The 14,087-nt window shown below is 39.7% G+C and overlaps 2 protein-coding genes across 2 annotated transcripts; both read right to left on the reverse strand.

The window, feature by feature from the left end:
• Positions 1–2,069: 2,069 nt before the first annotated feature.
• On the reverse strand, positions 2,070–3,017 carry LOC139310855 (olfactory receptor 1L4-like). Its single transcript, XM_070935088.1, has one exon. It carries the CDS (start codon positions 3,015–3,017, stop codon positions 2,070–2,072), a length of 948 nt encoding a protein of 315 aa, XP_070791189.1.
• Positions 3,018–12,250: 9,233 nt separating this feature from the next.
• On the reverse strand, positions 12,251–13,189 carry LOC139310856 (olfactory receptor 1L4-like). The gene has a single exon (XM_070935089.1). It carries the CDS (start codon positions 13,187–13,189, stop codon positions 12,251–12,253), a length of 939 nt encoding a protein of 312 aa, XP_070791190.1.
• Positions 13,190–14,087: the final 898 nt, after the last annotated feature.

Consider the following 14,087-nt stretch of genomic DNA (forward strand, 5'->3'; position numbering starts at 1 on the left):
TGAGTTTGATTTTTCAAGGCTTCCAAGGTCTCTATCCATTTACCTAGAGTGATAGGCCTGAATTTCATATAACCCTTACTGTGTCTGAACCTCTTATAATGGAATGTTTCCCCACTCATGACAGAGAGAACCAGGTTGATGCAGTGTTTAAGGAGTTGGCCTAGGAACAGGGAGCTAATGCAGTGGTTCTCAACCTGTGGTCCATGGCAGGGGTGAAATACTCATGGTTTGGACCGGTTCATCCGAACCGGTAGTGATGATGGTCGGTAGTTCGGAGAACCGGTAGTGATGGCAGCTCAAGGCACCACCCACCCACCTGGTTGTCGTTACTTCCTGGTTTTAACCAGGGAATAACCTGTTTTTTACCCTCTGCGCATACGCAGAGGGTTGGCACGCGCACATGCACTTCCGAACCAGTAGGGAAGGTAAGTAGATTTCACCCCGGTCCATGGACCCCTGAGGGGGCTGCGATGTCATCACAGGGGGTCCACAAAGGCTTGAAGAAATGTTATGATTTAAATCTTAAATTAAAGTCTTGGGAGTCCATGGCCACAAAAGGTCCATTATGAAGAAATGGGGGTCCATTGTGAAGAAAAGATTGAAAACCACTGAACTAGTGAAATCCAGTCCTGCTTTAGGCACAAAGCTAAAGGTGGCTGATTTGGGGCCAGTTATTCTCTCTCTCAGCCCTAGGAAGCAATCAATGATGAACTGAACAGAAGAGGGGAAAAGATAAAGAGCAGGCAGAGTGATACACAAAGACAAGAACAGAGAATAAATCTGTAACTCTCTATCCTCAGCCCCCTGCCTGTTGTGATCAATATGCCATCAATTGTTGAAGGATCAGCCGCATTGGTTATATCTTCCACATTTCTCTCCACACCCACCTTAGAACAGCTTATGCATTGTTGAGGGAAGAAGTAAAAACATTTATTAGACAGAAAACAGAACACATCACAAAATGTAGCAAAGCTTCCTTTCAAAGTTGATCACCATCTGATGAGAATTTGTCACTGACAGATAGATCTGGAAGACTGCAAAGGAGTTTAAAAAGTTTTAAAGAGAGGCAAAAGATATGGAGGAAAGCATTTCCAGGACTTGGTGGAAATCTGTCTTTCTGGAAGCCATATCTTCCTGATATGAAGATTCATTTCTCATAAGCATGCAAGAGAAATTTGGCTTCATAGCAGAATAAAAACATACAAATTGGTAAAATAAATTCATATTGGCCAGGGTGTAATCCCATGCTATTAAGTAATTCAGGCTTATTATCTTATTCAAATATGAACACTGAAAGCCAAAATGTAAAATGTGAACATTCTGGAAATTCAGGCAATTTAGAGATTATACAGGATATATGAAGATTACAAGTAGTCCTCGATTTACGACCACAATGTAGCCCAATTTTTTTGTTGCTAAGTGAAACATTTACAACCTTTTGTGCCATAGTTGTTAAGTGAATCACTGCAGTTGTTAAGTTAGTAACACAGTTGTTAAGTGAATCCGGCATCCCCATTGACTTTGCTTGTAAGAAGGTCACAAAAGGTGATCACGTGACCTCAGGACACTGCAACTGTCATAAATATGAGTCAGTTGCCAAGCATCCGAATTTTGATCACAGGACTGTGGGGATACTGCAACAGTCGTAAGTGTGAAAAATCATCATAAGTCACTTTTTCCAGTGCCGTTGTAACTTTGAACGGTGACTAAATAAACTGTTGTAAGTTGAGGACTACCTGTATTAACATAAGATTAAAGGTGTATGAAATAATCTTTAGAGTGGAATAATATCTATCATAGGAACAACACAGCATAAAAATGTAATCTTTCAGAATCACAATAAGAATTCATTTTGCATTTCAGAATGAAAGACTGGAGTTTATAACCAATAGTTGGCTTTCTTAGAGAATCTTTGAAGGAATCTTTGAAGGAAAAAGATAGGGCTTCAATTTTCAATCTGGAACAACAAAAGTTATATAAAACATATAACCTTTTATCTGAATGCCTTGTTTACGGGTTTCACAGTTGATTTGCAGTTTCTTTTGTGGCAGCGTCGGTTTCATTACAACTCATCTCTTCTGAAACCAACCTCTTAATGTTCTTTTCATTGCCTCATGCATTGTACTGTTCCTCAAGCTGTATATGAAAGGGTTGAGCATGGGAGTCACCACTGTGTATAATATTGATGCAATTTTCAATTTTGACCCAGCATAAGTGGAGGATGGGCGAATATAGATGCCTAGCAGAGTCCCGTAAAACAAAGCAACGGTAGTGAGATGGGAGATGCAGGTGGAGAAGGCCTTGTATTTCCTGAGGCCCGACGGTATTTTCAAAACTTTGAATACAATGAAAAGGTAGGAAAATATGATCAGCAAAAGGGGTCCGAGAAGAATGGCCGTGCCTTCACTGACAAGCAGCATTTCAACAGATGAGGTGTCAGAGCAGGAGAGCTTCAGTAAAGGATGGAGGTCACAGAAGAAATGGGGAATCTCTCGGGAAGCACAAAACTTAAAATTAGACATGGAAAGAACGTACAGTAGGGAGTGGGCACAAGCCAGGAGCCAAGATACAGCAGCCAGTTGTATGCAGAATCTGTAGCTCATGATTGTCACATAATGCAGTGGACGGCAAATGGCTACGTAGCGGTCGTATGCCATGGAGGCCAGGAGAAAGTTATCCGCTGCACAGAAGCTCACAAAGAAATACACCTGTGTCAGGCAACCACTAAAGGATATGGAGTTTGTGCAGGACAGCAGGTTCTGCAGCATTTGGGGTACGATGGTGGAGCTCAATCCAAGATCAGCCAGTGACAAGTGACAGAGGAAGAAATACATGGGAGCATGGAGGAGGCTGGCACTGGAGAAGATCAGCAAGATTATCACGAGGTTTCCCAGCAGACAAAGCAGGTACATACAAAGGAAAACAGGAAAAAGCAGTCCTTGAAACTCTGGAGAGGAAGAAAAACCCAGGAGGATGAATCCAACAAAGTTGGTTTGGTTCTCCCGATTCTTTTCCATAAGTCAGCTGAAAATATGGATTTTTGCATATATATTTTTTTTACCTATCTGGTTTGTATTTCACCTAGACATGAAGGAAAAGAAGTACAGCACTTGAGGACATGGGGAAAATTATTAGTCTTTGAGCCGACTGAAATATTTTGATTTGTATTCCAAAAATGGGGCATGTGGGGCACATTTATTTCAGTATATGTCTGGCAGGGGTAAAGGCATACATAAATTTCTTTGAATTCAGTTTACAGAACATAAACTTGTAATAAAGAAGATTGATATTGGACATTTAGTATTCTATTGTGATTGCTCTTAGACTCACTGAATATAGGATGGTTTTATGATACTTTATGGCTTAGGCATGTATTGTTGTGAGTCAGGTATCTAACTAATAGATGCCGTTTAATTATTTAGGACAGTTAAAACAAAAAAAGTTTCATGTGGCTTCTCCAGTCTGGAGGAATGACATTTCAAATTGGGGGTGATATTTAAGCTAATCCATTCTAAAGTGATGCATACTCACTTTAGAAAAAAAAAACCCTCCTAGTTTCTATATTCGCTCTTGAGATCTGGTTTAGAAATACCGGTAGTTGAAATGAATGTTGAGTGGCTTTTCTGAATCAGGACGTGCCTGGCTAAAGAAGCTGACCAACTTAGAGTGTGCTTTTATAAATATCCATTCAAAAATCTAATTGCGATGATATAGGGTATTACAAATGAAATTATTTCTTTTTTTTTTATTATTTCGTCAAGCATGTATTTCATGACAGATACAAGCGTAAATACATGAAAAGGATACAAATAAAAGAAAACATTAGGACAGGGACGATAGGCACGCTGGTGCGCTTATGCACGCCCCTTACAGACCTCTTAGGAATGGGGTGAGGTTTTCTTTCATTGTTCTTTGCCTGTAAGTTAGTCCCTTCTTCCTCTGAAGTGATAAATGCTCAGGCTGAAATGGCCCATTTAGTAGCATTGAGGCTATAGCAAGCTGTCTTCTACTACCACAGATCATTCATCTGTTTCATTCATCCTTGTGTGTCCTAACTGGCAGCCGCATCGTGGCTCTTTGCTGATGACCACGGATTGTTTTTGGGAAATTCTGTATGCAAAGCAGTTACGCGACACCTTTCTCCAGATTCTGTGATTGTTTCCTGTGCTATTTAATTACTGTAGGACAAACCAAATTCCATCCACAACAGTCCTTTTCAACCTCCTTTTCTGGGCTGCTTTCTCACCCACACCTTTGTATACCATTCCTATCTCTATCTTCCAGTTTGCAAAAAAAAGGATGAGGATCAATTGAGCAAGAATGGCAGACAGAGGAACCACAAGACCCAACTGTCCTTTGTTGCATCTTTACAATACAATGTATTGAGAACCCTTTGTATATAAAGTCATCTCTAAGAGTTCGTGTGCTTTGTAAATGATCATACAGAGGCCTTCTACTGAGGCAGAGCTTTCCTCCATTGCCCCCAATCTTCAATGCCCTGATTGATCATGGATGGGCTCCTTCTGACAAGCATTCTTCCCAGCCCTACTCTGAAGACGGAAGAAGAGTTCTCTTGTGACATGCAGCCTCTGCTTCTTCTGCCTGGCTGAGGATCTCTTACTTAGCTGAGGAGTCTAAACAAAAGAACTTAACCCTTCCATTACAATATCTTCTCATTGCTGCATCACCTTATCTCATGGCCTCTATATGTACCACAACTTTGCAAAAGTGCAGTTTGCATGGAGGTAATTGGAAGGGGAAGAGAGAAAGCTGAATAAGGAATTACATCTTTCTTCTATGTTTCACTCCAATACAGTATGCTGGGTAGCAATAGTGTCGAAGGATGAAGTGCAATTCTATACATTTTTGATGTAGAGATAGAAAGAGAAAACTGTTAAATAAAAAGCTTACTGGCTTGTGTCCATAAAAAAAAACACTAAATATTATGTTGTACCTCTGGCAAAAAGTTTTGATGTCTCGACTGAGGTCCAGTTTCTTTTTTGGGTGAAGAGGTTCTTTATAACTTTTTCAGTTCTGAACAAGGTCTCAGGCTTCATGGGGCAGCATTTTCTTTCTCAGAGCAGATGTGCACACATAATGGTGGGAACTAGCATGCCTGTGGTGAGGAGGCAGGGATAATTTCTAGCTTGTGGCACCCCAAGGAAGAGACATTGATGCAAAAACAAGGCTCTTTGGGGAACTTGTTAACCAAAGTGAGAACATTCAACAGTGATAACAAGTGATGTAAGATTGGGTTGGAAAGTTGATGTCAAGAACAGATTTCTGAGAAAAAAAAATGTAGCCAATTTGGCCAAAAAAGAAACATAAAAATTATCTGTATTAGGCAGACCTCCAAAAATCTACTTCATAGAGGCATCTGAGACTGGTTCAAGTGCATTGTATTATTAACATCTGTTTATCACTCCTGTATTGAAGATATTGTCAGGATCAAGATTCATTTCCCCTACCCCTATGGTCCTCATGAACATCTTCTCATGTGTAAGCTCTTTAGAGCTCAGCTTTCCATATATTAAATGGGCAAATGCAATCACATACAAGCCTGTGACTTCAGTTCATTCTTTTCCTGGCCATTGCTATGCCACTGTGATGCTTCCCAAGAAAAAAAAAAGGGGGGGGGGAATCAAAGTAAATATTTTATTCCATTAAAACTATTAAACAGATTTCATCACTGTTTACACTTTAATCCTAGTTTCTTCTGATTTTCTATTGCTTTTCTGTTGCTTAGAATCATGACTGTAGATTCTTTGTTGCAGAGGAAAGAAGGGAAGGGGGGAAGGAGAAGAGGGGAAGAGAGGGAAGAGAGAGGGGAGGAGAGGAAAAGGAAAGGAAAGAAGGAAAGGGGAGGGGAGAGGAGGGGAGAGGAGAGAAAAGGAAAGGAAAGGAAAGGAAAGGGAAGGGAAGGGAAGGGAAGGGAAGGGAAGGAAAGGAAAGGAAAGGAAAGGAAAGGAAAGGAAAGGAAAGGAAAGGAAAGGAAAGGAAAGGAAAGGAAAGGAAAGGAAAGGAAAGGAAAGGAAAGGAAAGGAAAGGAAAGGAAAGGAAAGGAAAGGAAAGGAAAGGAAAGGAAAGGAAAGGAAAGGAAAGGATTTTTGGTCCAGTTTTTCCAATACATGCTTTTGCTTTATGTTTAAGCAAAAAATATCCCACAGCAATTGCATGACTAGCAAACAAGCAGTCTTTTTTCCTGGAAAAAAATGTTTATTCAGGCACTTAAAGCATATATATAAAAAGTGATCCAAGGCAAGTTCAACCCGTGAGTTGCTTTTCCAGGTATAACTTTTTTGCGATTGATCAATTTTCTACTATGAATGTTAGGCAATGCAGACAGAGTATAATTGAATAAATTAGTGGGGGGGGGGACAATTCTAAACTTTATTCCCCTCCCTTTGTTTTGCTGTTTTCAGGCTAAACCAGGATCTGGTTTAGGTGAATGGAATTCAAGTTCCACAGAGTTTTCTTTAGCAAGATTTATTGAGATGAATGGGATACAGTTACAAGAATTCCAGCAACTGAAAAGTTTCCAGTTTATAATCAACATATTACCATATATATTTAGGATAGAGACTTTCTGATTTTCTCTCTAATAGCTTTTCTATAATTAAACATGTTTCTTCACTGATAACAGGAAACATAGTAATCATCTGGTTGGGAACCAGTTCTTACAAACTGGTGAGGCCCTACAATAGGAAACCCAATCAAATCCTTTCAGCATACTTACCTTCAGAGTATTGTTTTAAGTAAGAAGTGATTGGTTATGATAAACTTAATGTTTTGGTAATGCCATTATTAGAAAAATAAATGATACAGCACACAGTCAATTTTGATAAAAAGGCAACAGAAAAGTTTGCCAATTAAAAAGAACGCCAGAAAAAATTGCTACAGAAATGAAGATTAATCTACTGTGAATTTAGAAGCAGCTGTAAAAGAAAATCAGAGGCTGCTGCATAGTCATAAATTTCAAAGAATGACTGAAGAAAAATAAAATTATAACTTAGGGGAGATAATATCTGTCTCCTGGGGAATATGGCTCTTGCAACTCTGCTAAGTAGGAATTTATCAAATTATATTCCATCAAATTTGTATTACATTGTACCATTACTATGGGAAATTGGAGTATGTAAAAAATACTGAAGAGAAAACTTTTCAATCCCTGTGTGCTACCTGCTCTAACATATGCCAGTGAAACATGGACACTAACTTCACAATTGATACAAAAGCTATGAGTGGTGCAGAGCCAAGGAAAGATACATGTTCGGCATTACAAGACAAGATAGAAAGACCTGCACATGGATTAGAGAACAAACAAAAGTATATGATATCATCAAGAGAGTAAAAGAATTGAAATGAGCTGGTCACAAACCAAGAATAACTAATGACAGGTGGACCAAGGCAGTCATAGAATGGATCCCACTTGATAAAAAGCATCCACGAAAGAGACCTAAAACAAGATGGATCAATGACATCAACAAGTATTGCGGGCCCAATTGGCAAAAGAAAGCTCAGGACCGTATTGCTTGGAAACATGCGGAAGAAGTCTTCATCCTGCAGTGGACAAACAATGGCTAAAATGATGAAAGAATACTAGATATATAAAGAAATTAAACAATATGTTACTGTCTCTTCTAATCATGATAGACATGGAAAAATATATACTCATTCTAAAACAAACAGTCCAGTTACTTCATTTTAAAGATAATTTGTTTTATTTTAATATGTTATCAGGAACATAACAGATACCTTTGCAGACCCAATTAAAATTAGAATTGGGTCTAAATGTGGAACTATCCAGGGTCCTGAAAATCTGATCTATTAGACATCCCTCTCAAGCCTTTCATAACTTCTTAGAATTTTTTTTTTAATTGGCCAAGTGTGATTGGACACACAAGGAATTTGTCTTGGTGCATATGCTCTCAGGAGAGTCAATGTCCTGTGACTCTGGACACACAGAAACAACAAAGCTGTGCTTCTCCAGTGCCTGTATTAGAGGGGCATTCATACTAGCCTTGTAGGTACATAAATACCCAGGTTGAACAGCACAATTCTATCCCTGCTACTGCTTTTAGATTCTAACCCTGCTACAACATATAATGTCACCATGTTCTGCACAGCAGTGCAGATGATGACTTATCTTGTATATATACCAATACCCATACATATAACTACATATATATATTAATGACTGTCCATCTTGAATATATATTGGAAAGAGGAAGCTTCAGAGTTCACAAGGTTGATACTACGTATATGGAACAAGACTGTGGCTGAATCTAGACGATCTGCTTCTGATACCATGAAGCCTCCTCCCAGAAGGTAACAAGGAAAATAGGTCATGAAGAGGATATGTAGTGTCCCAGACAATCCTGCGGACCCTGGTCAAGCATTGCTTATATGCTATGTTCTGGATAGGAAGGAAGTGAACTGCCAATAGTCTTCTCTCCCATCCTCACTGCTCTGCACCGCCTTCCTGACTGAAGCAGTAATGCTTCCAAACCAGACTGTAATGCAATTTGACAGGATGCTTTTGATCGTCCCTTTATAGAAAGTGGTAAGGGCAGGGGGAAGGAAGGTGTACTTTTCTCATGCGACACAAAAATGCAGGCGCTGCTCTGCCCACTTCACCAGTGACTCACTGTTGAGCGACCAAGCCAGCCTTCTTGTTAGCTGCACACCCATAAACTTGAATGAACATCTAGTTTGGAAATTCTAGAGCAGCGATCATCAACTGGTGGTCCATGGATCACTGATGGTCCGCAAGAAAATTTTGGTGGGCCACAGAAAAATTATTTCCATTTTTTTTATATTGCACTAAATCAGGGGTCCTCAAACTATGGCCCCTGGGTCAGATACATGCAATGGAATGTTTGTGTTGCTGCAGAGAATCTCCCCCTTTGGGGTCTTTTTGTGTGGGTTGGAGGGGGCAGAAATTTCAACTTGGGTCTGCTTCAGCCTGCTGGTGCAGGGATTTGGATGAAGGCTGGAGGGAAGTGCCGCTGGTGGCAAGGAGCCGGAGGGCCTTGTTCCAGTGACACTGCATCATAGCTGGAACTGGCTGACCACCTCAGCCCACTGAGCCTCCAGGCACCGGTACCTGGCCTTTCACTCCTGCAGGTCTTCCCTCTGCTTGGAAAACCTATGCTCATAGTCCTGAGTGAGGTACTTCTGCTGGATCTGATCCTTCTCGGTCAGATCCAATTTGAACCAAGCCAGTTGTTTTGCCAACTCTTTCTCTTGGTGGCTGCTTAGCTCCAACAACTGCTTCCTGTTGGGGCCCTAAGGAGGCAGGGAGGGCAGGTAAGGAGTGACTGGCAGGAGAGGGGTGAGTAGAGGCCAGTGAGGTGCCCCTCAATGTGAGTGACATCGAGTTGGCCATCGAGTTGGCCACGCCCACAGAGTCACATGACCACCTAGCCATGCCCACCCAGCCAGTCATTTGGCAGATCATATTAGTGATCTGTGGGATTTAAAATTATGAATTTAGTGGTTCCTGAGGTCCAAAAGGTTGAGGACCCCTGTTCTAGAGGGCTCTGCACTGGAATAGATTTAGTCTGTCTCATGCTAAACTTTATGCTGAATTATGCCCATTTAATGCTCCTCTTTTTAGATACATTTTAGGGTTTTGTTTATATATATATATATATATATATATATATATATATATATATATATATATATATATATATATATATATATATATATATGCTTTCTAGCCAGGTTTTACCTATGTAAACTTAGTTGTTCTTCAGCCCTAGGTTCTGTGAAATCTCATTCACAAGTTCTTGGGCCCTTTTTCTGCTGCCAAACTGCAACTCTGTGTTGCTTCCTGGGAGACCCATTCTGCTGCCAAACTGCAACTCTGTGTTGCTTCCTGGGAGACCCAGATAGCTATTTCTACCTCTTAAGGCGTCATCAGTGGGCCACACCCACTTCCCAATTATCCTCCCTGTAAAAGGCATAATGTATCTTTTTTCTTTTTTCATAGGCTTTTATGTGCATATTCTTTCTAGCCAGGTTTTACCTATGTAAACTTAGTTGTTCTTCAGCCCTAGGTTCTGTGAAATCTCATTCACAAGTTCTTGGGCCCTTTTTCTGCTGCCAAACTGCAACTCTGTGTTGCTTCCTGGGAGACCCATTCTGCTGCCAAACTGCAACTCTGTGTTGCTTCCTGGGAGACCCAGATAGCTATTTCTACCTCTTAAGGCGTCATCAGTGGGCCACACCCACTTCCCAATTATCCTCCCTGTAAAAGGCATAATGTATCTTTTTTCTTTTTTCATAGGCTTTTATGTGCATATAAAAGCCTATGAAAAAAGAAAAAAGATACATATATATATATATATATATATATATATATATATATATATATATATGTTTCTATTTTATATTTTTAACTCTTTATAATTATTAACTTTTAGATTCCAATGTATTTTCTATACTTTTTAGTTGTCTGTATCCCATCTTTCTTGTATTGGTCTCTGAACATAATAAAGATTTGATTTGCAATAAGCAATAATAAACTGTTTGTGCAGAAACAAATATCATAGGATTTGAAGTCTATACAGATCAAAAAAGGAAAACAGAGTGGAGTTGGTTAGATTTTATGGATACCTTCATTCCTTTATTGATTATGACAGAAACAATAAGACCAACTGATGGTACAGTTACTGATTTGCATTATATTTTATTTGTATTTGTATTGAAACATTTAGTTTCAACCATAGGCTTTAACAAAATAGGAATGATATAATTTACTGCTTCTGCTGTTTTTGGAATAACTATACTGATATATTATAGAGCTGAAGAAAGGTAATATATTTGTTTCCTTGACTTACATGTTTCATACAAGAACTCAAGACAATATAGATAATGCTCTACCCTGTGAGGTAGGTTAGACAGAAAGAGGACTTCTGGCCCCAAAATACAAGTTAACAAAAGACAGATAGTTTTAAATTCAGAGGCTTAATTCCCAATATATGGCAAGCAAATCAAAGATAGCTTTTAAAAATTTCTGTGATTTCACCAGCAAATATTTGGCACTGGGAGATGGTTCTGATTGACAGCAAGAAAATCAGTGCTGTGATTCAAGAAGACAGAAATCTGGCTGAAGAGGAGTTGACAATTCACTGTTATAGATTTCAGACTCTTGTAATCTAGAACTGAAGCTGGTTACCTAGTATTTCACATGGATGTATAACAGGCATGGTAAAAAAAAGAAAGAAACTTATTTAAGGGCAGGATAAAAGCAAACAAAATTAATCAACAAAGTCAAGCCAACTTGGTAAACTTGTAGAAATATCAACTGAAGAATAGTTAATTATTCATAATCTCTAATTTCCCCTGTAATAAGAATAGACATTTCCAGCAATTTTTTGTAAGGAGAAAATAATGGAAATTTAGGGATTTAGTGTAGTGGTTGAAGCACCAGACTGGAAACCAGGCATCAAATCCTGCCTTAGACCCAAAGGCAGCTGGGTGACATTGAGCTGGTCACTCTCTGTAGGAGAAAAGCAATAGGAAAACACAAAAATGCAGCCAAGAAATCTACGCTAGCCAATAATCAATTGAACACCCACAGAGACATACAAACCTACACAGTACTTTAAGTACCCTGAGATCTCTAGCTTTTACATATCAAAAGAATCAGCTCCTTAAAAGCAACAGTAAACATTCATTACTTCAAACGCTTCAGCCAAAATATTCCCAGTTGAATAAATAATCTTTATTTTTGAGCAACACCTCTGATAGCCTGCAGAAAACTACCAATGTGAAAAGTCATTACAGAAGTTATTTCAGACAATAAGCTGTGCAAAAGCAAAGTATTTTCTGACAGCTGAATTTTATTTCAGGGAGCAGAGTGCCTTATAATGTTACTGACAGATCTGCAGACACCTTTTTATGTTGAGAAACAGCTAATATAAAAAGTAAGCTTGGTTGCACTTTGCGATTCTTTTACAGACAAGAGACTAACAGAAAAACTGGTATGCTCTAAATGCTAGAGAAGAGAATAACAGAGTTGGAAGGGACTCTGGAGGTCTTCTAGTCCAACTCCCTGCTTTGGCAGGAAACCCTACACCACTTCAGACAAATGGTTATCCAATCTCTTCTTAAAAACTTCCAGTGCTGGAGCATTTACAACTTCTGGAGGCAAGTTGTTCCACTGATTAATTGTTGTAACTGAACATTGGCCATTAATAGCCATACTTATTTGTGCCCGTGGCTGAGGGTGCTGGCTCCACTAAAACCAATTCCTTACCAGTCTCTTGATGGCTGCATGCATCTCGCTGTTCCTCAGGCTGTATATGAAAGGATTGAGCATAGGGGTGACTACTGTATAGAATATTGATGCCACTCTCAGCCTCGAGACAGAATAGGAAGATGATGGGCGGAGGTAGGTGCCTATCACCGTGCCATAGAACAAAGCCACGGTGGTGAGGTGGGCACTGCAAGTAGAGAAAGCTTTGTACTTTTTGGACTTAGATGGAAGCTTCACCACCTTCAGGACAATGAAGACGTAAGAGAAAAGAATGAGAAGCAGAGGCCCAAGGGCAAGTGCTGTCCCTTCGCTGACAAGAAGCTTATCAACAATGGAGGTGTCGGAACAAGAGATTTTCAATAAAGGGTGGAGGTCACAGAAAAAATGGGGGATTTCTCGGGAAGCACAGAAGGTAAAATTAGAGAACAACAGGGTGTATAACAAGGCATGGGAATGAGCTAGTAGCCAGCAGCCAGCAGCCAACAGAAGGCAGCACTTGAAGCTCATAATCCTGGCATAGTGCAAGGCGTGGCAGATGGCTACATAGCGGTCATACGCCATGGAGGCCAGGAGAAAGTTATCTGTGGCACCAAAACTCAGAAAGAAATACATCTGTGTCAGGCAACCATTATGAGATATTGTTTTTGTTTCGATCGCTAAGTTGTATAGCAATTTAGGCACTGCAGCAGAACTAAATCCAAGGTCAGCCAGTGACAAGTGACAGAGGAAGAAATACATGGGAGCTTGGAGGAGATTGGTACTGGAGAAGATCAGCAAGATTATCAAGAGGTTTCCTAGCAGACAAAGCAGGTACATACAGAGGAAGATGGGAAAGAGAAAACCTTGGTGGTCTGGTGAGGAGGAGAAACCCAGGAGGATGAATCCAGCAGAGATGGTTTGATTCTTCTCTTCTGTGTTCATCCTGCAACTCAGGCATTTAGGACCAAGTCCATTTCTTCTTCTCTGCTCTGTACTAAACTAGTTTGAGAGAAAGAAAAAAAATATTTACAGCTGTTAAATATATTCATAGGAATTTCTCTTTTTAAAGACATACAGCTTATTTTAATTTGCATTCCAACAACTGAAAAAGCCTCAAAATATGGTCAAAATCTCTACATGATTCTCTCCTCTTTAACTTTTTCCAAGCAACTGAGAATCTTTTTGATATGTTAGGAGTAGTTTTGTTTGTTTTCAGATAGATGGGGGAATGTACAATGACAAATTATTTATGAGTGTTAAAATAGGGGAATGGACCATAAAAGAAAATTTTCTGGTAATTGGACTGATCAGTTAAAAAAATCACAAAAGGGTACTAGAATTCCTTTGCCAATCACCCAGTTCCTTCTTCCTTTGAAGTGGTAACTACTTCAGCTGAAATGGCTTAATTTAGGGAATAGAGCAGACTGCCGCCTTCTGTGCAGAACATTTATCCATCTCCCCATTACTGTTTACACTGACAGGTAGGAACCAAACCCATATTTTTCAGGCACACTTTTTTTTGCACATGTTAAAGTTCAAGGGCTGCTTTTGTGACATGTTATGTGCAAAGCAGGGATGGGTTCTACTTACCTTTACTACCGGTTCGCAACAGGAGCGCACGTGCACAGAAGCTTCAAAGTCTCATTCTCCAGGCTTCTTTTTCACCGGTATCTCCATTATACCACCCTATATATATCTCCCCATTTGCAAAAAGGAAGTTTGCATGGGGATAATAGAACCACAACAATGTCAGAGAGAAGAACTATGCAACCACATTGTTCTACGGTTCATTCAGATACAATGTGCTGAGAATGCACTGAGTTCAAAGAAGGTGGTAGCA

This window comes from Pituophis catenifer, unplaced genomic scaffold, assembly GCF_029215685.1.
Source record: "Pituophis catenifer annectens isolate HBS135680 unplaced genomic scaffold, rPitCat1.0.hap2 SCAF_2, whole genome shotgun sequence".
NCBI classification, from domain to species: Eukaryota; Metazoa; Chordata; class Lepidosauria; order Squamata; family Colubridae; genus Pituophis; species Pituophis catenifer.

What these genes read in the sequence shown, in the direction of transcription:
- LOC139310855 (XM_070935088.1), bottom strand. Translation starts at nt 3,017, where the DNA reads ATGGAAAAGAATCGGGAGAACCAAACCAACTTTGTTGGATTCATCCTC.
- LOC139310856 (XM_070935089.1), bottom strand. Translation starts at nt 13,189, where the DNA reads ATGAACACAGAAGAGAAGAATCAAACCATCTCTGCTGGATTCATCCTC.